Source organism: Myxocyprinus asiaticus, chromosome 3 (genome assembly GCF_019703515.2).
Source record: "Myxocyprinus asiaticus isolate MX2 ecotype Aquarium Trade chromosome 3, UBuf_Myxa_2, whole genome shotgun sequence".
Lineage (NCBI taxonomy): Eukaryota > Metazoa > Chordata > Actinopteri > Cypriniformes > Catostomidae > Myxocyprinus > Myxocyprinus asiaticus.
In genome coordinates this window covers 49,306,863-49,334,560 of record NC_059346.1, presented here as the reverse complement: position 1 = coordinate 49,334,560, position 27,698 = coordinate 49,306,863, and the positions used below count along the sequence as shown (strand labels likewise).

Genomic DNA, 27,698 nt, shown 5'->3' with positions numbered 1-27,698 from the left:
AAATTACACAAGTAAAATACATAGGGTACAACAGGGCTAAAGGCCCTCAGGGTAAAAGGCACTTTCAATTTTATTTTCTCCAAAATGCTAAACAATAACAAAATCTATCACAGTACTTTCCTTAACACCTGTTTGTTACTATACACTGCAAAATATTCCTGATCCATGAGATCATTGTGTGCAATATCTAAATTCTCAGTCTGAGGTAATTTGATCTAATATTAAATAATTTTTAAAATGTAGCAAATTTATGTAGCTAATGATAATCCTGAAGCGTTCACATTAATTTTGAGACAAAATACTTGTTTTTCATTTTCAGTTTTGTTCAAGGTGATTAAAATCAAAAGTTTTTTTAAAAACTGTTCAATAAGTAAAAGGATAGTATTTGGGGTGAAAATCCCTACTGTTGCACATTGTTTTGCTTAAGTGGGGCGAATAGATTTGTTATGAAATATGTTCAAAGTGGGCTCACATTAACTGATCCAATCACAATGGAGATGAATTTGTTTATAGAATATTTGAGATGTTATGAAATCCCAAATGTGACTGAAATTAAGTGGTTATTTGTAAATGTAATCATCTTAATTTGTAACGTATAGGCGTTTTTCCCCAAGTGTGGAGTAAAAGGCTCCCTCGCCACCTTATTTAAAATAAATTAATTAATTAATTTAAAAAAAATAATTTTAATCAAAACAACCTTCTGTCATTACTTATTTTCACACAAATTATGTTGCTCCATAAATATTTCATAAAAAGAAATGCATTTTTCAATTTTGAGACACTTTGTGACCAGAAAAAAGGACATTTTCCTAAAGGAGTGCCTTAAGCCCCATTGTACCCTATACCCCTTGCTTGCTTTTGCTCGTGTGATAGTGATGCACATGTTTTGATTTTATTAAAGTTCATCAATGGGTAAGAGAGAGGGAAGGCGCTCGCATGTATGGTTGCAAGATTGGGCAAATTATGTATAACATTGGGCGGAATATTTTCCATTTTCAATTTAAATGTTAAAATTTTTCTGTTCTAGGGTTCTGAGGGTAAAGATGACCAATGTAAAAGCAAGCGAGCAATGGGTGTCTATGTGTCTGCAGTCACGTGCATCAGGGAGGACCCACCTGATGATTCACCATTGCTTTTCTTTAGGGCTGTCTAAGCCAGTTTCCATGGAAACCAAAAGTCTCCCTTATAGGCCTTTCCTTCAGGGTACACTCTTTTGTCCTTCATGTAAAGAAACTCAAAACACTGGCATGTTAAGCGTCTCACCTCTAGCATTTATAAAAACCAAATTTTCCTTTTTTTCCTTTTACAGCATTCTGGCACCTTATAGGGCCTTACATTTCCTCAATAAAAGCTATCTTGTAAATCTCTAGCAGTCTGTGACTACATCCCAGTGGTAAAATAGTTATCTCTGTCTTGATTTTGTTTGCTCTTGATCACTCTGAAGGGAGGCTAGTTCTGGCTGCAAATGAAAAGAGCTGAACAAGAAAGAGACACAGGAAGTTCCATCCTCTCTTTCAATTCCTCAAGAACATCAACATTAAATGAGACTGGCAGGGTCCAGCATTTGGTGCTTAACTAGTTCGAAAATTACTCTGGTTTGACATTTATTGATTTCAAGTATTGGTTAGTAAAGAAATAAATGTGGCACTGAATACATTCAGGTCAAGCCATGTAAACATAACCAGTGAAGGCTGAAGGGCTGGCCTCTTACCTGATGCAGTTGAACCCAAAACATAAATCTGTAGAGCCAGTGCTTTGGATAAACTCTAAAAAGGCACACAATCACTATATCATAAGTTCCAACAACTGTCATGCTAAATGTATACAGGAATCATTAAGAAGAATTCACTGTGTGGATATTTAGCTTGGCAGCTAGCAAAATACTTACAATTTTATTTTTATACTCTAACTGAAATATTTAATATCATGCAATGAGTTAGGGGAAATAGGGAGTCAAGTTTAAACATAGTAGTAGTAAATGCAATACTCAGCCAACAGTGTTTACAGTTGATTAACAGAAAATTTTGGCAACTTGTTTACACATTTATCTTAACTGAGAACCACTATTTTATTTCAGCTGAGTCATAACTTTATATGCTCTATGGATTTACAGTGGATATTTATGTTGGTATTTTTTTATCAACCATCCAGTGTACAGTTTGCTCTTCATCCTTTCAGATTATTGCATTGATGTATATATTTTTTATTTATGTTTAAATGCTTCCTCCCATCCAGCGTGACAACTATTAATAAAGCTGTGTCTCAAATGACACATTGTGCACTTACACTATACACTCTTTCAAATTTTCAAAGTGTAGTCCTGTCCCAAATGGAAAATACATTTCTGCACAGAGGCATTCGTAGTTTTTCAGCTGATGGAAGTGACGTTTCAAACTTACATAATACGCTGCTGCTCGATTTATTGTATGACACCCTGTCTACACCGTACAGGAGCGGCGCATCACATCATGTCAAAACGGATGCGCCTGGTGTAGACAGGGTTTTAGCCAAACTCAGTTCTTATCTCAAATAGCGTAAAGTACATATTTACAGCATGGGTCATCCGGGTACTCGTAGTACTCTTCGTTGCATTATAGTGTGAACATACAGTGCTGTGCAATATTTTTAGGCACTTAAGATGTTTCACAAAACATTTGTCTTAAGATGGTTATTTATATCTTCAGCTTTAGTGTATCCATAGGAAAAATACATTTTAGACTCCCAAACATTACTTTGCAACAGGGCACTCTGCAAGAGATGGCATTGCCCCCACAGAGCCCCCCACTGAACATCGAGTCAGTCTGGGATTACATGAAGAGACAGAAGCAATTGAGACAGCCTAAATAGATAAAAAAAACTGTGGTGAATTCTCCAAGAAGCTTGGAACATCCTATCTGCCAACAACCAAGGAAAACTGTGTCCAGGTGTACCTAGGAGAATTGGTGCTGTTTTAAAGGCAAAGCTGGCCACACCAAATATTGATTTAGCTTTTTTATGTTTACTGGTCTTTGTATGATGTTAATTGATAAATGAAAACTATTTATGGCATTATTTTTGAAGACATCCTCACTATGCAACATTTTCCACAATTGCCTAAAACTTTTGCACAGTACTGTACACCGATGAGCCAAAACATTATGACCACTCACAGGTGAAGCGAATAACGAGGATCATCTCCTAACAAGGCCACATGTCAAGGTTTGGGTAAATTAGATGGGAAGTGAACAATCAGTTCTCTTATGGGGCTTTTCCACTGCACGGTACAGCTCAACTCGACTCGACTCTGCTCGCTTTTTGGAGGTTTTCCACTATGGATAGTACCTGGTACCTGTTACTTTTTTTAATACCACCTCGGTTGAGGTTCCAAGCGAGCCGAGCCGATACTAAATGTGACGTCAAAACCCTGCAGATCACTGATTGGTCAGAGAGAATCGTCACTACCAGCGTCACTGGATTTGCGACACAGGACATCAACCCGCTAGTTTTAAAGTTAGCAACAGCGACAGCAATATCATTTGTTCACCCAGTTTTCGAATTGTAAAAAGAAATGGCTGTGTGCAAAACCACGCTGTGGTCAATAAACGAGGTGCAGTCATTCCTCAAACGAAACAACGCAAAATGAAAAAGTCTTTCAGGAAGTGCCTCAGCTGTTGGCTGCACACGGCTACCACCGGACCTACCAACAGTGTAGGGAAAAGTAAAAAAAACGTAAAAGTGACTACAGAACCATCAAGGACCACAACAGCCGGAGTGGTTCAAACAGAAGAAAGTGGAAGTGGTTCGACCAAATGGACGCTATCTATGGCAATAGACTGGCGAGCAATGGGAGGGAGAGTGCCCTGGACTCGGCCACGGTGTTGTTGGAGTCCACGATGGAGGATGGTTCGTTTTGTTACGTTAACTCTATATTCTGCTTGAAAGCTTCACTATATTTAGTTAACAAGCTACTGGAAAGCTTTCTTCTAAAACAACCAGGCCAATTTAACTGTTACACTTGTGTAAAATCATCATGTAACAAATGCTTTATGCAGCACAATGAGCTAGTAGCTAACAGCTAGCGGTCATGTTATTGTTTATGGTCAGTAATGTTTGTGTCGCGTTTAAGATGATATCACAGCAGTAGAGGCGGCGCAACTATGACGATCAGCCTATAATCCCACCCACATTGAGGCACCACTAAATTGCAGTGGAAAAGCAAGCTCAGAAAAGTAAAGTCGAGTCGAGTCGAACCGTAACGTGCAGTGGAAAAGTGCCATTAGTCAACATGTTGAATGATGGAGAAATGGGCAGGAGTAAAGACCTGAGTGACTTTGACAAGTGCCAAATTGTTAATCTCTTAAATGGCAATCCCGGTCAGCAGTGGTGAATACATACCAACAGTGGTTCAAGGAGGGACAAACCACAAACTGGCATCGATGCACAAGGGCAATGAAGGCTATCCTGTCTGGTCCGAACCGACAAAAGGCACAAGTCACCGAAAATGTTTATGATGTTTACGGGAGGAATGTGTCACAACACACAGTGCATCACACCCTGCTGCAAATGGGGCTGCGTAGCCACAGACCAATCAGAGTGCCCATGATGACTCCTGTCCACCGTCGAAAGCACCTACAATGGGCACGTGAGCGTCAAAACTGGACCTTGGAGCAGTGGAAGAAGGTCGTCTGGTCCGATGAGTCCCATTTTCTTTTACATCACGTGGTTCACCATGTATGTGTGCACCGTTTACCTGGGGAAGTGATGACACCAGGATGCACTGTGGGAAGACAAAAAGCCAGTGGAGGGATTGTGACGCTCTGGGAAATTTTCTGCTGGGAAACCCTGGATCTGGCCATTCATGTGGATGCCAATTTGACACATGCTACCTACCTAAACATCATTACAAACCAGGTACTCCCCTTCATGGCAATGGTATTCCCTGATGGCAGTGGCCTCTTTCAGCAGGATAATGTACCCTGCCATACTGCACACATTGTTCGGGAATTATTTGAGGAACATGATGAAGAGTTCAAGGTGTTGCCCTGACCTCAAAATTTCCCAGATCTCAATCCGATTAAGCATCTGTGCAATGTGCTGGACCAACAAGTCTGATCCACGGCGGCTCCAATCCACAATTTACAGGACTTGAAGGATCTGCTAATGTCTTGGTGACACATACACAGGACACTTTCAGGGGTCTTGTAGAGTCCATGCCTCAGCAGGTCTGCACTGTTTTGACGGCACGTGGAGGACCAGCAGCATAAAAGGCAGGTGGTCGTAATGTTTTGGCTAATCAGTGTATTACTCGCACTACAAAATGGCATAGAATAGTAGATTTGGGATGCAGCTTATGCCATTCGTAGGGTGAATCCCTCAAAAAAAATTTAAACACTGTGGCTCTGTGAAAACATTGCTTTATATGAGAATCCTGACAAACCAGACACAGCAACACTGACTAAACAAATGGTGTGCGTTTGGGGCGGGACCACTGTTATATATATAGAACTGGTTCGTTGATGCAACGGTACACTGCCTGCAGGAGGTGAAGCCACCAGAAGTGTTTGAGTGGCCATCATTGTATGCCCAAACTGCCATAGAGCTTCAATGACTCACAGGCGAAAACACCCCCCTTTCACTGTCTCCGACCTGTGGATATGACAGTTGCATTTCGCCCTCTAGTGATAATCATGTTTAATGTTTAATTTGCTTGTTATGGATAATATTCATTGCGAGGGAGAAGATATACGCTGATCGCGATTTAAGAGCCTGCCCCGGTGTTCGGTCTGTCAGTGCAGCACAACAATCACCAAAGGAAGTGGGAAAACTGTCCACAAGTTGTAATGTAAATAGGAAAAGCTGTAATATTTGATTCAAAGCTTCAAATAAAAGACACGTAGTGAATCTAAGTTAGTCATCTTTTGCTGAAATGGGTGTAGCCAAATTTTTTTCGCCTGAGATATGGACAGAGAACAGAGGCTTACTCCCGGTTGGACATTACCGGGGATATTAGAGCGTTAGTGAGCAAGTTAGCCGTGGACTACCAATAGCGACCGTAACATTACAGCTTGTAATTATATAATTATATAAGACTCTTGAGATCGACCATTTTGTTACACAGTTTTAGGTAAAAGCCGGCCCACAGCTGAATAGTAAACCCTTACCAAAACAATAACGTTACATTGCAAGTTAGCCGAGCACTACCATGGATTGCAGACATAAAATTACCATTTGTAAAAATAAATCCATCTCCACATTTGATCACTATTCATGATAGTAAGAACGACAAACAATCTGCATAATTCTACACAATTGTTGTAAAAGTGGGCCCGCAGCTGATTAGCAAACTATTTAAACACAATAACATTAGCTAGCAGGTTAGCAGAGGTCTACAGCTGTGCACTGGGTGTACACCGTAGCTAAAACACAAAACTCTGCATTTGAACTCTCGGTAGCAGATAAATCCACAAATAATCAAGCATACTTACAGGTTGTGAACCTGAAGTGCCAGATTGTCTAAGAGGGAACTGCCCTATCTTTCAGGAGTAACCGACTTGAAAATCTGGCTTTGGTTGTGGTTGTATTGCTAAATAATTAAAATAAATTTTAACCACTGATTCTTCAATTCATCTGCATTTGGAAGTCCAAACAAAGAGGTTTTGCTTTCGCAGTGAAGAAAACAGCATCTTCTCGACATGGCGATAACACTAACCCAACTCACTCTGGCCTCTGCTATAACTATGTTCATTTGAGGGCGGGCCAAAGTAGCCCCTTGGCGGGCATTATGCAAATGTGTTACATAGTGACGTAGATACATTGCGGAAAAAATTGCTGGACTACAAACCGGCCGTTTCTTGTAGTTCTTGAGTAGTGTTGTCTGTTGGAGAGAATAACTCCCTTTTGCGTGGACTTTGTGCTTTGTAACTTTGCAGACCTTTTACATGCACAAAGAGCTATGTTACACACAAAAAAGAAAGGTAAAATCCCCAAAAGCATAATAGGGCCTCTTTAATGTCTACTTGCTGAAATGAGATGATTTCCTATTAAGTCAACAGGGACATGTTGGAATGTTTGGGCATAGCAATATGGCGGCGCAGTGGCTTCACTGTTATGACGTTGTTGTTCATCCAATGGAAGACCAGAGGTCTTAGGTGTTCGGGAAACCTGTATTTATTTTTTCAAAAGTATAAAAGTGTAATTGTACAATTTCACGATTATTCACAATCACAAGCTTCCAACAATCATCTCATAATATCAGCATTTAAAACATTATGGATATCTTGACAAATTCAGTGAAAAAGACCTACCAAAGTACCCCTACAGAGTATGAAAAGCAAGACCATGTCAGGAATGTCTGTTAGAAACAGACATAGTATACATGATGTCATGCTTCAGTCTTTTACACTTTTACACAGTGCATTTCCACACAGCTTCAAGGTTTTATCTCACTATAGCATTAGCTCATTCTCATTATTCACCAGACTTCATTTGCCTGCGATACTCATGTCCCACAGATGATCATCAAAGTGGAGTTTTAATGGCGGGCTGTGCATAACTCCTACTATGACTATGAAAACTATGAGATTCGTTATCTGAAAAGGCATACCCCCAGTGCCACCATCAACAGTGACAGCTCTATTCAAAGCCAAATTAACCACACAAGTACCTTGTACTTGTAACCACATCTCTCATGCTTTTACATCTGAAAGCCTTTTAGTTTAGACTTTTTTACAAACATGTTTTTTTGTTTTTTTTAACGATCATGGAAAATTAAATGTAGTTGGCTGTGCTTATCCTCTTATTTTTCTAATTGTATGACTTCCTGGGATTTCTCTCTGCACATTAAAACAAAGAGAAATGAAAAAAACAAAAACAAACATTAGAATATCTTATTTAACAGCAGCAACTCTGTCCTCTTCTGATCTCATAAATCTGTCTTTTGGACAAAATTATGCATAGTTAATTCATTTCCTCCCAGCATTCAGTTAGATAAAAATATACCTGACATTTCAAATACTTTTTGCATATTAAACCCTGGCCGTCAACCTGAATGCACAAATTTTACTGCCCACTAATATTTTCAGTTGGAATTGAATATTTTTAGCTCTCTAAGGGCCGGAACCAGCTCTGACTCATACATTGTTTACTCACCAATATTAGCATAACAATTTAAGATTATTATTTTTTTTAAAATTATTATTATTTTTTTTAGTGAAGATCATTGCTTTAAATCACAGACCAATCTGGACTTTTCTACCCCTACATTCCTCAGCAAATTTGTATCAGTGCACAAGCATATCCAGCTCACGCGGGCAAACACAATGTGCTGTGATTGCAGAGAATAGCACTGTATAAGAATTTCCTGATTGAAGGTTTAGCATAGATTTGTCCATTTAGCATTTGCACTTTCATTCAAGAGGACAGTTGGCAATAAACATACACACTGCAGTAATCAGCCATAATCAAAACAAAACAGCAAACACACACAGTTCTAGACATGGCATGAAGAGCAATCCAGCATACACGGTTGTCTTGGAAAACAATCTATCCACATGGAACACTGCAGAGGAAAATGTATAAACCAGACCTTTGTGACATATTGAGCACTGCTGCTGACCGTGTCTCATACAAGACCTTTATTAATCTGTGAGTGAAAAGGAGAAAATGTGTTACTGCCTGTTTAGCTGATTCATCGCTGAAGCATTTGCAGAGCTGAACTGCTGAGCTAGACTACACAAACATGTACACTCATGAGTTTAGCAATCAATCGTGATATGAGGTTACAAATACACAACTAAACTCAAGATGGCAATAAGACAACCATATAGAAAGTCAATGTTTACATAATGCAGTGGAGAGGTAAGAAATGGAAATTATGTGGATCGGGAGGCATTTTTTGTGTTTATTTCCTCCCCTTATCGACAAGGATGTCTGCACTTTCAAGGAAAGACCAAAGCCGATGTAACACACATATTAATTCAACACTCTATGCATCAGTCTGTTTGAGATATTACATTGTTAAACGTTGTGATGGGGCTTTTTTCTGTGAATTCATCATGTATAAAATATTTGATTGTTTATGACCATATCATAGACTACAGTTCTGAGAAATGGTGACTATACACCAGAATTGCCCTATATGCTAACTCACTTTTTTTGCATGTTTTTGTAATATCAGTTTCATTGTTTGAGACAGAGTTGAGGGAATCAGTAATTTTATGAGGTGTAAAGCATGAGGATTAGGCCAGTCCTTGAAACTGAGAGAAATAAACGTGACTAGACTGAAAATAAGTTTGGATTTTACTGTCTGGATCAGCACTACTGGCATTAGATACTAAATGCACTGTGTAGGGCCTGCTATTTTTGCAGACCTCATGTCTTTGCCCAAATCCTGGTCTCAGATCATTGCAAAATAAAGCTTCGGTCACCAAAACCTTTAAACTCAATGCTAATTCTTTTAAACACTTTAACATCTCTTTCTGGTGATGACAAATTTAACATAATCTTAAAGACATTGAATTGTTGCTCTTTTGGCCATCTGTTCTTGCCGTAAATGAGACACATCACCAGTGAGTTATTATTTCTGTATGAATTACTCATCTGTTTCCAACCAAATGTTATTATTGACCTGTAGAAAACTAAAAGAAGCAACGCCTTTGTTCCTACCCCCACATATCAAGTAGTTCTTGCCGGTACTGCAAATAGCACAGAAATCTTATTTCACAGTGAGCAAGCAGTTACAGTGAAAAGATAACATTTAAATGACTCTTCCTCCCATGGAGATTCTGCATTTTTGGTAAGGACTCTGCATACGTAATATACGGTGCAATTCACATTGTATATTGGACTGTGAATAAGTGTTTTGCAATCATCAGTCATAGGAGGTGAGTTGCAGTGTTTGCCATGCCTGCCTCATTTGAGAAGACCTGCTCTTCCTTTTTTCCTGACTGAACTAAGATCAAGATTATTATTTGTTTAATTTTTGGACAGATCACAAAGATTGTAATCGGATTAACATAGTTATTATGGAGTGAAACACCTTAAAAGAAGAGTGAAACTGCTGCGCAACCCATTGGTTAGCATGAAGCAAGACATTTTAAACCAAGCAGCTCTGACCAAATCGCAGTTCCCTTCGGTCAGCGTTGCGTGGTTGAAACTGGCTCGGGCCACACTACCAATAGGTAACGCAGTGCAGGTATGTTTGTTCAGCGCTGCACGGTTGAAACCATTATGTGGAGCAAGTAAAAAACCCAGCCATGTGGTGTTCAGTCCACCAGGCTGTGCTGTTTATTGGCTTGTGCAAATAACTCATCTGCGCTGTGCTGTAGAATTGGCCCTGTCAGATTCTGTCTTCTTTTATGGTGTCTGACTTCTCAAAGTTGTGAAACATTAGCCTTTTAAAACTTAAGCCCAAAGTGTACTTCAGTTTTGAAGCAAATGCTTAGCGTCTGTTTTAAATCGAACACTAGCCTTTCAAAGTATACTTCATTTGACTGCGCGTATACACAGGCGGTTGGCATGTTGGTACATCTGCTATGAGATACTGGACTAATTCTCTAAGATATTAGACCCATAAATATGTCTTTATATTCCTTCAGACTCAAATTAAATAAACAGGTATCTCCTGATCTAGTTACATAATATGCGCTTTTGACCGGCACATCCACTTTTGTTGATTCCACATTCGTCTACTGTTGTTTTGTGGTGGTTACATCACCTTCTAGCGCATCTCTGTGACAGCAACAGCTCAAATGTGAGTGTTGCCACCTTGTGGATGTGGTAATTAGTGTAAATAATTCCAGACACGTGCATACTGTGTGTTCAGAGTATGCGTGGTTACAAAAATCGGGCTAAAGCGTCTGCTGATGACTAAATTTGCGGCACGCTTCCTGTACGCAGACACCTAGCATTCGTGTCTGACCGAAATATACTTTGGGCTTTAACCTCAGACAGAGTTCCTCTCTAGTTTTAACTAGCTGTGTAGTTTCTTTATCATGTCAAGTTCAGGCCTGATCTGTCTCTGTTGACAATCTTTTGTTTTGTTCTAGGATTTCAGTGTGTGATGAGGACAAATTCCGCCACAACGAATTCATTGGAGAAACCCGAATTCCCCTGAAAAAGCTCAAACCCAACCAGACCAAGAACTTCAGCAACTGTTTGGAAAAGCAGCTTCCTGTGAGTTAGACAGTAATTTAGAGCAAAATCATTTAAAATAAAAGCAACTCATTTGAAGACATTAGAAGCTCATTTGTGCTAATCATCAGTATCGTTGCCTGTGAGTGATGGGGAAATTGAGGGAAGTTTGAAAGCTACATACAGACATTCAGATATCAAATTGATTAGTACATCCAAAAGTGACTGCAAATAACTCTGATTAGAATTAACATACCAATTGGAATTTAATTATCATTGCAGCAACATCCTCACGTCCATCAACCATCTCAGACAAACATGACAGGCTTGACAAAAACCAGAAAAAAAACAAAAAAAACAATGGTGTAAAGCTGTAAATCCATGAACCATTCATGCAAAAACATTCAGGTGCAACAACTGAATTGCTGCTTTTATTGGTTAAATAAAAAGCACCTCAACCTTACCATAATGCTAAATTTCACATTATGCCACATTTCAGTCTGATATTGTTGACTGCTATTATTATTATTATTATTATAAACTTTACTCAAGAAACTCAACGTCTTCTCAAAGCAATGTAACAAATGAAATAATACATAAGTAAAAAATATCCAGCTAAAATAACACAACATTAGGCTCTATCTCTATAGAAAATATATGAATATCTAAAGGCAAACATGGCCGGTTTGTTTCTAAATAGATAACATCATTCGAACAGAATTTTATTCAGGGTGATGATGTGTAGTTTAAAAAACCCACATGATACATAATTGTTGCCGCATGACACATTGTTTTAGCTTTTTTCCTCATCAGTGTTGGTTAGAATGTTGAGCTGTCTAGCCATTTGAGATGTTTGACTTCCTACATAGAGCTTTAAGGTAAAAAACTTGAATTACAATGGGTCACGTAAGTTTTGTGGTTTGTGCTGCAATATCAAGAGAACCCAGACTGAGTAGTGCGAGTGATTCCGCTCTGCATTTACATGTCTCTGGAGCACAGGGATTTGAGGAACCAACAGCCGCTCCGCCTTCCTTCTCCATTTCTCCGGCAGAATGTGTACCACGTATGTGTAATATGAATAGAATGCTGTGCATATTTCTTTCCACACGGTGTTGATTTTGCATAACCGCAATAGAGACAATAACCAAAATGTACACCGGTCGTCAAATTTCCACTGGTTTACATTTATATACATTTACATTTATTCATTTGGCAGATGCTTTTATCCAAAGCCAAAGCAGTTTGTCCCAACAAAGGTTTGCAATGGGATTTTAATGATGGACTGAAAGGGCCATTTAAGGACATTCCACGACCTATCCCTGAACCAGATTTTGGACAACTTGGATGTATCCTTGGTGTTACTGTCTATTGTCCAGTGATCACCGAGCTTCAATTTACACACTGAAGGCATCACATTTTTCATGCCAAAATGGCCTGATACCTGAAAGAATCCATGGTGTCAGTCACATAGTCAGGATAGCCATTTCCTGCAGCCACAAAACACCCCCATTACAGGACTGATCCACCTCCATGCTTGACTGTGGGGATGGTGTCGTTCTTGTCATCACCTTGTCAACTTACTCCAGATGTACTGCTGACCCAATGGGTCTAAAACTCATTTTCAGTTTAGTGTCATACATCTATAAAACCTTCTTCCAGGACTCCACAGGTCTTTCCAAATTCCTTCTTGAATATTTAAGTCAACATTTCCCTTGGTGAAGTTTTGCTTTCTTCCACACCCCAAGAAGGTTGCTGTTGTACCATATTTAAAAAATGTATGAATGGTGCTGCCAACTTTGTCTATTGGAAATTGAAGTGCCTTGGAAATGTACTTTTAGCCATGGTCTTTTCTTGTGTAATGAAATAATCTCCTCTATTAGCTTTTGTGACAGCTTATTTTTAATTGCATTTGTAAACTTAAATTTTAAATCTTAAATAAGTGCCATTGCAGATTGATGACTTAATTTTGTTTTAAAACAATTACTTGTGTAGCCTTAAATATTTAAGAAACAGCTACATGCAATAGGGGTTTAATAATTATGTCATGGCTGTATTTTTAAAATATCCTGCTATTTAGAAATATTAGGTTATATATTCACACTGTGACTTTGAATGTGTCACTCAACTGATATAAATGTAAAGTTTAAAAATTCTGGGTCATCAGATAAGCTTACCTTTGTAAATCATTACTGTCTTGGGGGTGTTGAATAATTTCGATTGCAACTGTATATATACTCACCGGCCACTTTATTAGGTACACCTGTACATCTATATATTCATGCAATTATCTAATCGGCCAATCGTGTTCCAGCAGTGTAATGAATAAAATCATCCAGATATGATCAGGAGCTTCAATTAATGTTCACATCAACCATCAGAATGAGGAAAAAGTGTGATCTCATTGATTTGGACCGTGGCATGATTGTTGGTGCCAGACGGGCTGGTTTGAGTGTTTCTGTAACTGCTGATCTCCTATGCTTTTCATGTACAACTGTCTCTAGAATTTACTCCAAATGATGTGAAAAACAAAAAACAACCAGCGAGTGGTAGTTCTGTGGACGAAAATGTCTTGTTGATGAGAGTGGTCAATGGAGAATGGCCAGACTGGTTCGAGATGACAGAAAGGCTACGCTGACTCAGTTAACCACTCTGTACAATTGTAGTGAGCAGAATAGCATCTCAGAATGCACAACATGTCAAACCTTGAGGCGGATGGGCTACAACAGCAGAAGACCACGTTGGGTTCCACTTCTATCAGCCAAGAACAGAAAACTGAAGCTGCAGTGGGCCTACCATTTGTGTACCTCAGCAGAATTCCAGATTTGTCAGACCAGGCGATGTTTTTGGTGAGCCTGTGCCCACTTTAGCCTCAGTTTCTTGTTCTAAGATGACAGTAGTGGTACCCGGAGAGGTCTTCTGCTGCTGTAGCCCATCCGCCTCAGTGTTCGACATGTATGTTCAGAAATGCTTTTCTGCATAGTAAGTAACGTTGTAACGTGTGGTTATTTGAGTTACTGTCACCTTCCTGTCAGTTTGGACCAGTCTGGCTATTTTCCTCTGACCTCTGTCATTAACAAGCCATTTCTGCCCACAGAACTGGATGTTTTTTGTTTCTCGCACCATTCTCTTTACACTCTAGAGATTGTTGTGCGTGAAAATCCCAGAAGATCAGCAGTTACAGAAATACTCAAACCAGCCTGTCTGGCACCAACAATCATGTTACGGTCTAAATCACTGAGATTATAAAATTTTTCCCATTCTGATGGTTGATGTATATACTGCCGGCCAACAGTTTTGGAATAATGTACAGATTTTGCTGTTTCAGAAGGAAATTGGTACTTCAATTCGCCAAAGTGGCATTCAACTGATCACAAAGTATAGTCAGGACATTTCTGATGTAAAAAAACAGCACCATCACTATTTGAAAAAGTGATTTTTGATATAATCTAGACAGGCCCCATTTCCAGCAGCCATCACTCCAACACCTTATCCTTGAGTAATCATGCTAAATTGCTCATTTGGTACTAGAAAATCACTTGCCATTATATCAAACACAGTTGAAAGCTATTTGGTTTGTTAAATGAAGCTTAACATTGTCTTTGTGTTTGTTTTTGAGTTGCCACAGTATGCAATTGACTGGCATGTCTTAAGGTCAGTATTAGGTAAAAAATGGCAAAAAAAAAAAACAGCTTTCTCTAGAAACTCATAAGTCAATCACAGTTTTGAGGAATGAAGGCTATATAATGCTTGAAATTACCAAAAAACTGAAGATACCAGACAAAGGTGTACACTACAGTCTTCAAAGACAAAGGACAACTGGCTCTAACAAGGACAGAAAGAGATGTGCAAGGCCAGATGTACAACTAAACAAGAGGATAAGTACATCAGAGTCTCTAGTTTGAGAAATATACACCTCACATGTCCTCAGCTGACAGCTTCATTGAATTCTACCCGCTCAACACCAGTTTCATGTACAACAGTAAAGAGAAGACTCAGGGGTGCAGGTCTTATGGGAAGAATTGTAAAGAAAAACCCACTTTTGAAACAGAAAACAAAAAGAAAAGGTTAGATTGGGCAAAGAAACACAGACATTGGATAACAGATAATTGGAAAAGAGTGTAATGGATCTTAAGCCCATTGAACTTTTGTGGGATCAGCAAAATCTGTACATTATTCCAAAATTTTGGCCACCAGTGTGTGTGTGTGTGTGTGTGTGTGTGTGTGTGTGTGTGTGTGTGTGTGTGTGTGTGTGTGTGTGTGTATATATATATATATATATATATATATATATATATATATATATATATATATACGATCAGTGTATATATATATATATAATATATATATATATATACACTGATCAGCCACAACATATAAAACCACCTGCCTAATATTGTATATGTCCCCCTCGTGCCGCCAAAACAGTACCAACCCACATCTTAGAATAGCATTCTGAGATGCTATTCTTCTCACCACAATTGTACAGAGCGGTTATCTGAGTTACCATAGACTTTGTCAGTTCGAACCAGTCTGGCCATTCTCTGTTGACCTCTCTCATCAACAAGGCATTTCCATCCACAGAACTGCCACTCACTGGATGTTTTTTGTTTTTGGCATCAACAATCATGTCACGGTCGAAATATCATTTCTTTTCCCCATTCTGATGGTTGATGTGAACATAGTATCTGAAGCTGCTGACCTGTATCTGCACTGCTGCCACACGATTGGCTGATTAGATAATCACATGGATGATTGTTGGTGCCAGACGGGCTGGTTTGAGTATTTCTGTAACTGCTGATCTCCTGGGATTTTCACACACAACAGTCTCTAGAATTTACTCAGAATGGTGCCAAAAACAAAAAACATCCAGCGAGCAGCAGTTCTGTGGACGGAAATGCCTTGTTTATGATACAGGTCAACAGAGAATGACCAGACTGAACTATACATATATAGTTCTGTCTAAAGTACACATCACAGCTACGGTTCTCGTTTCATATTGGACAGAACTGAGAAGCAGTTCAGTGAAGTAGTCAGTTGTTCTTGTTCACTTCCATTGTTTCAATGGTCAATGGAGTTAGTGGATCAATGATTAAATGATTCACTCATGACATAAAAGATTATCATTTGTTGCTACGTTCTGATGTAAAGACATAATCAGCGGAAATATTCACTGAAAAAATTCAAATGAATGATGAGTCAAAATCCCTATCACTGTGTTCGCGGCTTAAAGAGAAACGATACAAATAGTGGAGCATCTCAGCTGTTATACTAAATATCGGCACTACTGAAATGCAACTTGGCCTATCAAATTTGATGACTGGAGCTGTTGTATAAATGTAATTTAATTTCACAGGATGGCAAGTGCCTCACTGACAAAAAAGAAAGAGCCACAGCATGCTTCAACCCTAAAATTTTGAGACATAATTTCTTAAAAGTTATGGTTTCAATAAAGCAGTTTTTTAAACTCTGTTCTTACCACCGTCTTTTAAATGTCTGTCTCCCATCTGCGAGACAGTCAAGATGACAAAGGTTCAACACAGAGACTGATTGGGGATCTGGTCTCAGACCTGAAGTGCAGGTAGAGGTGGCAAAAGTTCAACACAAAGACTGAATTGGGATCTGCTCTTTATCCTAAGTGTAAATCCATCAGCTGGCAAACAGTAAGAATGGTGTTTGTTGTGTGAGGAGACTCTGTAATGTGTAAACGAGTGTGTTTGTGTGATCACCAGTGGGGACGGAAATGAGACTGCAGTGTGTGGGGGATGAGCAGAGACGCCTCCTCCACAGCTAATTAACTTCATGGTTGATGGCTTTGGCGTCTCTACAAAGTTCTGAGAGAAAGGGAGTAGATTTATGCCTCACACTCAACAGTTGGGATGATTTCAGCTCTGTTTCTGTTGTGCCACAGAAATGTCTAGACAACAGCTAAACAATAGAGAGAATATAAAGTGGTGCATGAAACTAAATTTAGAACATTAATAAATTACCTACTGGGACACAATGCCTGTGTTTTGTAGAAATTCCTTCCCATTTATGGGTTCATGACCCATTCATAACTGATAATTAATTGATAATGCTCCTTAGATGAGGTCTGCAACCAGATTCGTTAAGTTACAGCATGGAATGGTTTGTTTTGTGGTTATTAGGTTTGTGCTTAAGTCATTATACTTTTTATTTCTTAGAAGCTGGTCTGACATAAGTGTTTCCTATTTGTGTGTTCTGGCACAGATCGACAAGACAGATGATAAGTCTCTGGAGGAGCGAGGGCGCATCATGATCTCTCTGAAGTATAGCTCTCAGAAGTCTGGCTTAGTGGTGGGCATCATCCGCTGTGCCCATCTCGCTGCCATGGATGCCAATGGTTTCTCTGACCCTTATGTCAAAACGTAAGACATACCTCACACTATCACTCTGTCTCTCATTGATTCTTCATTTCACTTATTTTCTGTGCTCTGTATGCTAAATTGTTACTGGCATAACAACAGATTTTTGCTTAACACAAATGGCAACTTCTGCTCTGCAAAAGTACTCTTTTATAATAAATAATCTGCACGCAGACTATTTGCTTTTGTGAAACAGTTTAATTTGAAGCACAATGGAAGATCCTGGGAAATATGATTATGTAAATTACAGATCAATATCAAAGGCCTGATCTATAGCAATTCAGCTAGCTCATCAGGTACAGCTATGTAGCTAAATTTAGTGATGTTCTGCCATAAGTGGTGTTCAGTGTAGAAATGAACAATTTGTGTAAAGCCCCGTTCACACTGTCAGCGACTTTGTCGCAAAATGTCGCTAGTCTCTGTTCTCTGTGTCGCTAGTGGGCGTTCCTACTGCTGTCGCTCTAACGTTATTTGTCGGCTGCACAACCGGCCATAGCTTTAGAAAATCTGATCGCAGATGAGATACATTGCTGGTAAAATTAAGATATCATTCTTTATTTGACAAGGAATCATTTATTTTGCCTCTTGTTTTATTTTAAACTGCAGCAGTGCTCTGCATTATATCATGAAAAAAATTAACAATCTATCAATTCATGAATCAGACTTACTCAGAATGCTGATAATTTCTGATACAGTTTTCCACACATCATTGTTTTATTACAGGTTTATATATGAGGTTGCAGATAAATGATATAGAACTGTGAAATTGAAAACAACATTCACCTCTCCTCTAGGTATGTGCCACGGTGGTCGACTAATCGACTAGTTGTCCAACAACTGACTTTATAGTCAGATATTTTTAGTGGTGGTGGTTTTAATGGGAGATGCAGTTCTTAAATTAATTGAGAGACGCAACTGATTGGAGAGCGTTTTACGTGATTAATGCTTGCTGTGCTTAGAAGTGAATAATAGTCAGCACAGTTAAACCTTCTGCAAGAAATTTTGTATCTTTAATGCTTTAGGTTTAGATTTTTAATGCGCTGTTGTTACAGCAAAGCACCACATCAACAATACATTTCAATGCCATCATCGTCAGATGTTAAATCCTCTGCTGTGAGTAATATTCCTGTGTTTTTGAGGTGCTTTGGAGAGATTAAAGTCGTTTGCTGATTCTGTCTGACACTGCTTAAATAAATAGCTGCAGTAAAAAAAGGTTTAAACTGCTTGATGTCGTGAGCTAAATGTGTACCCTGCAATATTATCTTACAGTTCTGGCTTTTTGAATGCACAGCGAGGATCGCCCTGAGCAAGGACAGATTAAGAACTGAGAGGCCCATGGGCCGGTACACCATGGAGGCCCCCCATGAAGTGTCACGTGACTACGTTCACCTTTATGCACTAAAGGACGCTTGCCAGATTTGGTTGGATTTTTCAAATTGATGGAAGAAAAGTTTGAAGCAATGTCTTACAAGGCCAGTTATGTGTACTTTTTAATAATGAACCGATCCAACATCATGCTTTATTAATAGGGATGTGCATGGTATTCAAATACCAAAATCACTATTCAGTTATTCTGCACGTGTCTAGAGATGTTCAACCCGTTCTGAGTCCGATGGTACCTGATAAAGGTTAACCCTACAGGTTTTGGTCCAGGTTTGGGTCAGTTTTTCAAGTAGGCTATAGGGCGAGTTACGGGCTGTTCACATGTGCGTCAAGGCCATGTAAACATGCCCTGGATGGACGTCTTTGATCGTTGTGCCACAACTCACTGTTAAGCTAAAAGAACTTTAATATTTATAAACGCATCTCAAGACACCTGCGTTATGTTTCACAATTCGTTGTGCAGGACCTTCGCATTTTTTTAGACACTGTTAATTTAAAAAGAATTTCAATATTTATTAATGCATCTCGAGACACCTGTATTCTGTTTCACCATTTGTTATGCTGCATCAAGCTTTTTCAGAGCTGGTGTCACAGATCGACATTCTGATGAAGTTCAGGTTGCAAAGAGTACTTAATGTGACTGTTACACATGATTCCAGATTGTTTTTCACCTGGCAAAGTTTCAGCACTTGATAAACAGAGAGTGTTTTCCCCTTTTTGCTCTGGTGTGCAGACAATAAATACACAAGTTAAATGTTGAATCATTTAAAAATCAAAGCATCCCGAAGAAGTCCTATAATCTGTAGCGTTTGCTGCCTCATGGAAAGTGAACCTGCCTGTGCAGAATTACACATTTTCCATTTATTAAGAATAGGCCTACTGTGTTGCAGGCAGTGACAGATTATTTTTGTTCGAATTTAATGTGATTTTATCATTTGAAGATTTCTAGGCCTATTGTGCTATTTAGGCTCATAGCTCACTGTGCAATTTATTCCCTGCTAATCTGAGTTTGTGTTTGACGCATCCATGGCAATAAACATTCTTAATTCCAGATTCCCTGTGCATGCTCTCGAGTGTCTGTGCTTGCGCTGCTGTAGTCCAGTATGCATTTTGCCGTGGATTTATAAAAGGTATCTCAATATAAATAAATAATTGATTTAGAGCTTGGGCCCTTTGGGTTTAGAGGCCCCTGGGCAACGGCCCAATTGGCCCGGTGGTTATCCGTCCCTGGCCCTGAGACTCCCAAGTGCTCTGGTTGCATTGAAGTTCGTCATTCTGTGTTTAGGATGCATATAAGCATTTTTGTGCCGCTCTGTATTGGAGCCTTTCTTATTTCTTACTTTGATAGATTTGTGCAATAAGTTGCTATAGTTATTTAGCCTATACTTTGTTGAATATGAGTTAGTTACCATGTTGAAGTGCTGTACTAAGCATATTACCATATTTCCCTCTAAAAACGTGTCTGATTGGTGTCACGGGAACATAACAGAGCCTAATTATACATTATTATCCTTAACACAGACTAGTCGTTCAAACAACTGACCAACCAGTCAATTATGAAAATTGACAGTTTTGCACATCCCCATTCCCCTCTATCTTGCCTGCACTCGAATCCAGTCTCTCACAGGTGACGAATGACGTGAGCTTCACCGTCTTCACTGCTATTGGTTGCCACTGCACGATATTGCTCCGCATTTACATAAAGTTAAACTTTGCTCAACTTTGTCGTATCCCTTGACACGCCCAATTCCTGTCGCCAATGGTCGCTCTCAGTCCTGTTGCCAGAAGTTGTCAGCTCTCATTGAAAATGAATGGTCTTGTTTCGGGGTGGGGCTTAAGACAGTAGGCTTTGAAACAATAAGACAAAGGGGGAATTCACGAAGAAGGAATTGCGCATGGTAAAATGTGCCAGTTATTTCCTCGTGCTGTCTGTGCTGGTTTAGTGCCTGATTCACTAAAGGAATTATGCAGATCAGGCAACAGTGCAAATGCACCCACAAAATCACTGCAGAATGTAATTTGCATGCACAATTTGCATTCCATTCTGAGCACTATATAGCAGAGGATGCAGCAGACAGATCTGAAACACCCTGCCGGGACTTTACAGCATCAGTCCACTACTGTGAAAGTGGTGCAACTGTTTAGTGAATTTGTCCCTGAATGTTTTCATTTTTTAAGTCAGACTATATGGTTTTTCTAATAAATAATGTTGAAGTAAAATAAAGAAGTGATTAGTACGAGCTGAATACATTACAAATATGTTCAGCAAAAAAACAAACCAAAACTTTGAAGGTTGTAGGTTTGAATCCCAAAGCAGTGATCTATGAGCTACTGCCATTGTGCCCTTGAGTAAGGCATTTAACCCCACTTAACCCTTAATCCAGTGGGATTGTCCATGTAATGTACTATAAATCACTTTAAGTGAAAGTATTTGCTGTAAGACTACTTCTGTTTAAGCATATATGTACACATGTATGTTTGTGAGAAATCTCTTACCACACCCATTCGTGCTAGCATCCACATCATTTGTTATGTTAACACTTAGAGGTTTGATACTCATGTGCACTGATATGGGAATTATGACACACTTCCTTTTAATTAATCCCTCCATATCAAAGATAGGAATTAAAGGCTTATGTTAATTTTGAGGACTAGAATATGTTGAATAACAGCATGATCTGTGCTTGTGCACACAGAAAGGATTAGATTTCTTAACTCACTTGGTTGCTGAATTGAATGATTTATATAGGGATTGTTGCAGTGGAGCACTATGTTTTTGTTTTCTGCATGTACAAACATTGGTCAGTTTAAACGGCCTGGTTCCATCTTTGTAATTGCTTTGAATACTAAATTATGAATTCATCCTTGCTGTTAGTGACAACAAACAAAAGAATTCTTATTTATATGTGCATTATGTATTTGTGTTTGTATCTGTAATTTGTCTCCATTTGCTATTTTCAAAACACTCTGTCATTCTTCTGTTTTTGTTGTAAGTGTGGAGCAGTTGCCCTGAATATCAATTGACATTGACCTCTTTGGGAAGTAAATTAAATGTTACTGAATGTAGCTAGTGTCCATTTAAAAAAATAAAAATAAATAGATAGAAAACCCCCATTTTAAACTGTGGATTCATTTAGTCACAAGAAAAGCTGAATAACAGGGTTGTCAAGAGGTGTAGTTAAAGCAATAAATGACATTCCCTTGCAAAAGAGCTCCAGGGAGATTGTTACATAGAGAGGGGAAGGAACCGTTCATAGATTTTACTTTAAAAGTCTACTATCATTTTGTTAATATCTTCATCAGCATCCATAATCACCCTGCAGCTTTTGCCGAGTTGCCCACTATAGCTAAGCAGGGTTGAGCCTGGCCAGTACCTGGATGGGAGACGTCTTGGGAAAAACTAGGTTTGCTGCTGGAAGAGGTGTTAGGGAGGCCAGCAGGGGGTGCTCACCCTGTGGTCTGTGTGGGTCCTAATGCCCCAGTATACTGTAAAAATGCTCCGTCTTTCGGATGAGATGTTAAACCGAGGTCCTGAATCTCTGTTGTAATTAAAAATCCCAGGACACTTCTCATAAAGTGTAGGGGTGTAACCCTGGTGTCCTGGCCAAATTCCCCCCATTGGCCCTTCTCAGTCATGGCCTCCTAATAGTCCCCATCCATTAATTGGCTCTATAACTCTACTCTCTCCTCTCCACCAATAGCTGGTGTGTAGTGAGTGTTCTGGCACACTATGGCTGCCGTCGCATCATCCAGGTGGATGGTGCCCTCTGGTGGTGGTTGAGGAGATTCCCCCTATACTATGTAGAGCATCTTGGGTGCCTAGAAAAGCACTATATAAATGTAAGGAATTGTTCAACAAGCCACTGGTGACCTCTTAATTTTTGACTTCCATTATCAAATAATTTGTGTTCTGCACTATTATTCTATGTATCTACTCTTCTACATAGATTACCCAAGACATTTTTATTAATACTTCTATAACATTGGCACCCTGTTTCAATTATTTGGCTGGGGAGGGTTTGACCTCATTGCCTGAATTTTTATAATCAGTATAAATGGGCTATATCTTCTTTTCTGGTGGTCTTTTTAAGAGAGCAAGGGACCCTCATTAGAGAGAGCTTGCAGGAGTAGAGCTAGAATGAGAAGTTTAATGACCACTAAGTCTGCAGACAAGTGAGGTGTTGTTGCATTTAATCCCTCTCTCTTTTTTTTTTTTTCCTAATTAACCTTTCATTGTTTTAGGAAAGACCTAGAGAAAAAGCTGTTGACAGTGTTCTGCAATAAGCCTTGTTCATCGTTTCATAGCTCAGTAACTGAAAATATTCCAAACGTAATTCCATATACGAGTGCTGCATTGCCCTCTGGTGGGCAAGTCATGTAGACTAGTTGTCTGCAACAAGGTTTTTCCACTTTTGTTGTTGAATGTGTTCCGCATTTCATTTTTCTTTGGTTAATTGCCATTGCAAGACAGGATACAATTAAATGTATCTTACTTCCAATATCACCAATGTATTTCAGATATCTCAAGCCAGATGAGAACAAAAAATCAAAGCACAAGACAGCAGTCAAGAAGAAGACCCTCAACCCTGAATTCAATGAAGTAAGATTTATATGATAATTTTCTACTAAGCACATCAGCACTCTTTATGCATAATGGTAATATTGTTCTTTTTAGCACTTTCGTTCTGATTCACACTTCATACAGGAGGATGGCCTGCAGTTTTTGTAACTTATGTTTCTTTGTGAGTGCTAATTCCATTTAACTCCTTTTTTCCCCCTGCTATATCAGGAGTTTTTCTATGAGATCAAGTATGCTGACCTCAGCAAGAAGACCCTGGAGGTGACTGTTTGGGACTATGACATTGGCAAATCCAATGATTTTATTGGTAAGATCACATCATATTCATCATATTAAAAACTATATTTGTATCTTTCCACATTTTAAATTTTCTCATTTTCCTGATAATTCTCTCATCATTTACTTACCCTTATGTCATCTCAAACTCACTCTCTTTCTTCCGCAAAACACAATTGAAGATATTTTCATAGATGTATGATGTGTTTATCCAAACAATGCAAGTCCACAGGGTCCAAAACTTCAGGCAGCATCTTGATTTTAAGCTCAATTACACTTCCTAGTGCTTGATGCATGCGCAGAGCACATGTACAGCGTGTGCATGCATTGTACAAACATTCTGCGTATACATCAAGCACGAGGAAGAGTAATTGAGCTTCAAATCATGATTGTGCCAAGGAAACTGCTGATCTCAAGATTTGTAGTAAAAAAAGAGTTACAAACTTACCCAAAACCAATCGTATCGCTTCAGAAGACATGGATTAAACCACTCGAGTCATATGAATTGCCTTTATGTTGCCTGTATATCCTATTTGGAGCTTGATAGTTTTGGACCCCATGGACTTGCATTGTATGGATATAAACACATAATTTCTCCTCCGCAGAAAAAAAAAAGTCAGCATAACCTAACTGTAACAGTAAATGATAAGGGAATTATAGTTCCTTTAAGATCTGTGTCTTAATTTTGTGTTATTGTTTGAATGCAGTTCCAAAGTATCTGCAGTTCCCATGGGGTACTACTAATCTTTGTTTTTCTTGGCAGTTTTAAATAATTTTTTCTACTCCTTCTCCAGGTGGTGTTTCATTAGGTATCAATGCCAATGGCGAGAGGCTAAAACACTGGTTTGACTGTCTCAAAAACAAGGACAAGAAAATCGAGCGCTGGCACACATTAACCAATGAACTCCCTGGTTCAGGGTACAATGACTAAAAGTCTTCCCTTCCAGTGGTTGCACCAATGCCCTGCCCCTTTCCTACATGATGTCGATGTAAGCCCAGCCTGTGATGGATCAACACTCCAGCAGTCCACTGATTTAGAGATGGGTGCCAATATCCATTCCCAACTAACACACCTGCTCAATCTCTTGTACTTTCCCTGGTGTTGAGCTTGCAGTTTGATTGTGTGGCTTGATGTGGCTTTTGGGCTTAAATAGGGGTCTTTAATCAGCCTGTGTTTGTAAAACCTTAATTAAAATGCAGAGATTTTGTTTTCACAGCCAACAGGGGATCAGTTGTACTATGTGTTAAAATATTTAAACGTACTCTACTGCTCTCTTTCTCTGTTCTGTGTTATATCTCTGAGGTGTATTGAAGAATGCTGTTTACAGAATTTAGCTGTCAGTAAGTGTAACATTATGAGTACGCATCATGGCAGCAAAGGGGCTCTAAAAATACAATAATTTACTCAAAAATCATGTATTGTTTACATCTAGAATACAGTCCAAGTACAGTACTTTTCTGATGTCTGTATTAAGGCTAAAGAAAAATTTACACAGTTATATTTTCCAGACAGATGGTTGTGATGATTATGGTTGTGTAGGTAAAAAAATATACTCACAAAAAAAGTTTTTACACCCCTTTCATTACTATAGGCTAGAATAGCTTTTTTGTTTTTTGTTTTTATATGTACAACCTCCAAGTCCTTCTACTTGATGAATGTAATTTATTTATCTTTATTTATTTTCTATGCTATCTCACTGGGAATGACCAATGTGCCATTGACATGAAGAGAGCACACAGGAGCTTCAATAGCCATTTTTCTGAAGAGAAAACAGAGCAAGCAATCCCAGTTTATACAGAGGACAAACTAATGTTGAATAGGAGCTATTTTAAACATGAAGACAATGGATTACACAGCTTTCATCAAGAGGTTCTTGCATGGCAGTTATGTATTGATTTTTATTATTATTATTATTATTAAAAACCTGTGCCCCAGCCTAATCCATAGATTGTGTTATATGTCTCTTTCATTCTAAATTCTATCTTTCAATTAGAAAATTGACTTGTTTTGAGATTGTTTTGATTAATTAATGGAATGTTTATATTATTCTTCCTTTTAAGCATTTTAAAGAGTTGTATTATTTTGACCAAATATATTTTTTTAAACCATTTTGCATTTTTGTTTTAATTTTGTGTACATGTTTTATCAAGTTGTGTTTTGTGGCATTTATATTATAACCAATGTATTTTAACCTTTTTGTGTTATTGCATATTTAGCATGCCGTTGGTGGGTATATTAGATGTATTACTATATGTTTAATAATTTATCTTTAATTTTATTTTGCTTAAGCTAGGATTTTATTTTTTAAGCCACACTCTGGATTGCAGAAAAGACTTAAAATGGTGGCCATTTATTAAACCCAAAATGCAGAACACCTGTGTACAACCCTATGATTGAGAAACCTTATATCTCTGGAAACATTCATTGTAAAAGCCACTCCTGTGACATTTTTTTTTGTAATCTTCTTGCTTTTGTATACAAACTCTATGGCATAACAGTGCATGCAATGTTCTTGGGCTGTCATTAAAATAACTTTGCTTAATGTTTGATACTGCTGTTCTCCTCTGTAAAAAGAGAGTTCCTGCTCTTGAATGCTACAAGAATGTCACCGTTCCTTCTCGGACAGTTTTTGTACTTTTGAGCGCTATTGCATTACCCGTCAGGTCGCTCTATTGACTGGACATGTGACTGCATGTTACAAAAAAATAAATTTTGTCTTGTTTTGATCATTTTTAACTCTCAGGCAGTTGTTTGCATATTATAGTGGTTCTCAGACGAAGTCAAAATATTTCTCCTCCTGGTTCACCTTAATCTTGCACCGATTGGCCGAATTATCGTGCCTTTTCTTTTGTAACTGTGTTTTTTGCACCGCTCACTTTACAGAGATTCCTAGATTGATATTAGCTTTTAATATGGAAACAATATTATACATATGGCATAGTTATATTCTTGTCGGTGTTACACTGTGTCTGTTGGAACATTGTGTCTCTCTTGGAATATGCCTTTTAAAGACACATTATGGGTATTCTTACACTGTGTGATAGTGCTGTGGATGGCAGGGGTGCAAGACTTAGGTGGAGGATGCTCATTTAACTTCAGATTCTGGGATCTAGTAGTGTTAAACATTAAAAAGAAAATGATTTCAGCACTGTTAGCTGCCCTCACTCACTGTAAATCTTAAATTATTCATACTTTTATTTTAACTTAAAATGTTCATGTTTATTTTAACCATGTTTATCAGATCTATAACCTCTTATGATCATAAAATAATGACAAGAGGTTGGTCATTCATATCCATTTTCTTGCATGTTACAATTCTTTTACTAATAAAATATGTTGTTGGGTTATAGGAATATCATGAACTATAAAAGACAGCTTCAGTATATTGCTGTCAGACACCAGAATCTGTTGTTTACTTTGATTTTTGTCCTATTTCAAAAATGTTCAAGTATTATATCTAGAGTGTGTTTTTTACTATGGGGAATGATATTTGCTATTTACATGTTCAGAACTGGAAACCCATATCAAATAAAGTATGGAAAACACCTAAAAATGAGTTTACCTCTTTTTGTTTGAAGAATTACTATGTATATCATCATGGTTGAAAAAATATCACAGTGTAACATTAAATTTTTTTAAACCTCAAAACTAAATACAACTGATTTTTAAAAACTCGGCACAATGTTGGAGAGATTTTATTAGTATTGTATTGTTAATTGTGTACTACCCTATTCTAATTGCACAACAAATGTCTAAGGCAAGTTTTTGGGAAAAAAATGTAAGTTGATTTATTAATAATTCATTCATCTGGCATAAAAAGTTTTATAATCTGGAAAAGCCAGTGACAAGGAACTTTAAACTCTGAGAGCCCTTTCGTGAGTTTAAACTCCTGATGTCCTCACAGATCTGGGCTTTCAACATCTGTGGCCTGGTTGAGCTGGCGAGCCTCATATTGCAAGGGATCTAC

The 27,698-nt window shown here is 38.4% G+C and overlaps 1 protein-coding gene across 2 annotated transcripts in view; it reads left to right on the top strand.

Annotated features, from left to right (window-relative positions):
* LOC127428348 (double C2-like domain-containing protein beta) overlaps window positions 1–27,273 on the top strand; it is a 176,774-nt gene extending 149,501 nt beyond the window's left edge. For both annotated transcript variants that reach the window (XM_051676696.1, XM_051676692.1), the window contains 5 exons: window positions 11,025–11,151; window positions 17,338–17,495; window positions 23,394–23,475; window positions 23,665–23,761; window positions 24,525–27,273. In XM_051676696.1, the coding sequence (XP_051532656.1) occupies window positions 11,025–11,151; window positions 17,338–17,495; window positions 23,394–23,475; window positions 23,665–23,761; window positions 24,525–24,661 (601 nt within the window). In that variant the 3' untranslated portion in view covers window positions 24,662–27,273. The remainder of the gene's footprint in view (window positions 1–11,024; window positions 11,152–17,337; window positions 17,496–23,393; window positions 23,476–23,664; window positions 23,762–24,524) is intronic.
* Window positions 27,274–27,698: the final 425 nt, after the last annotated feature.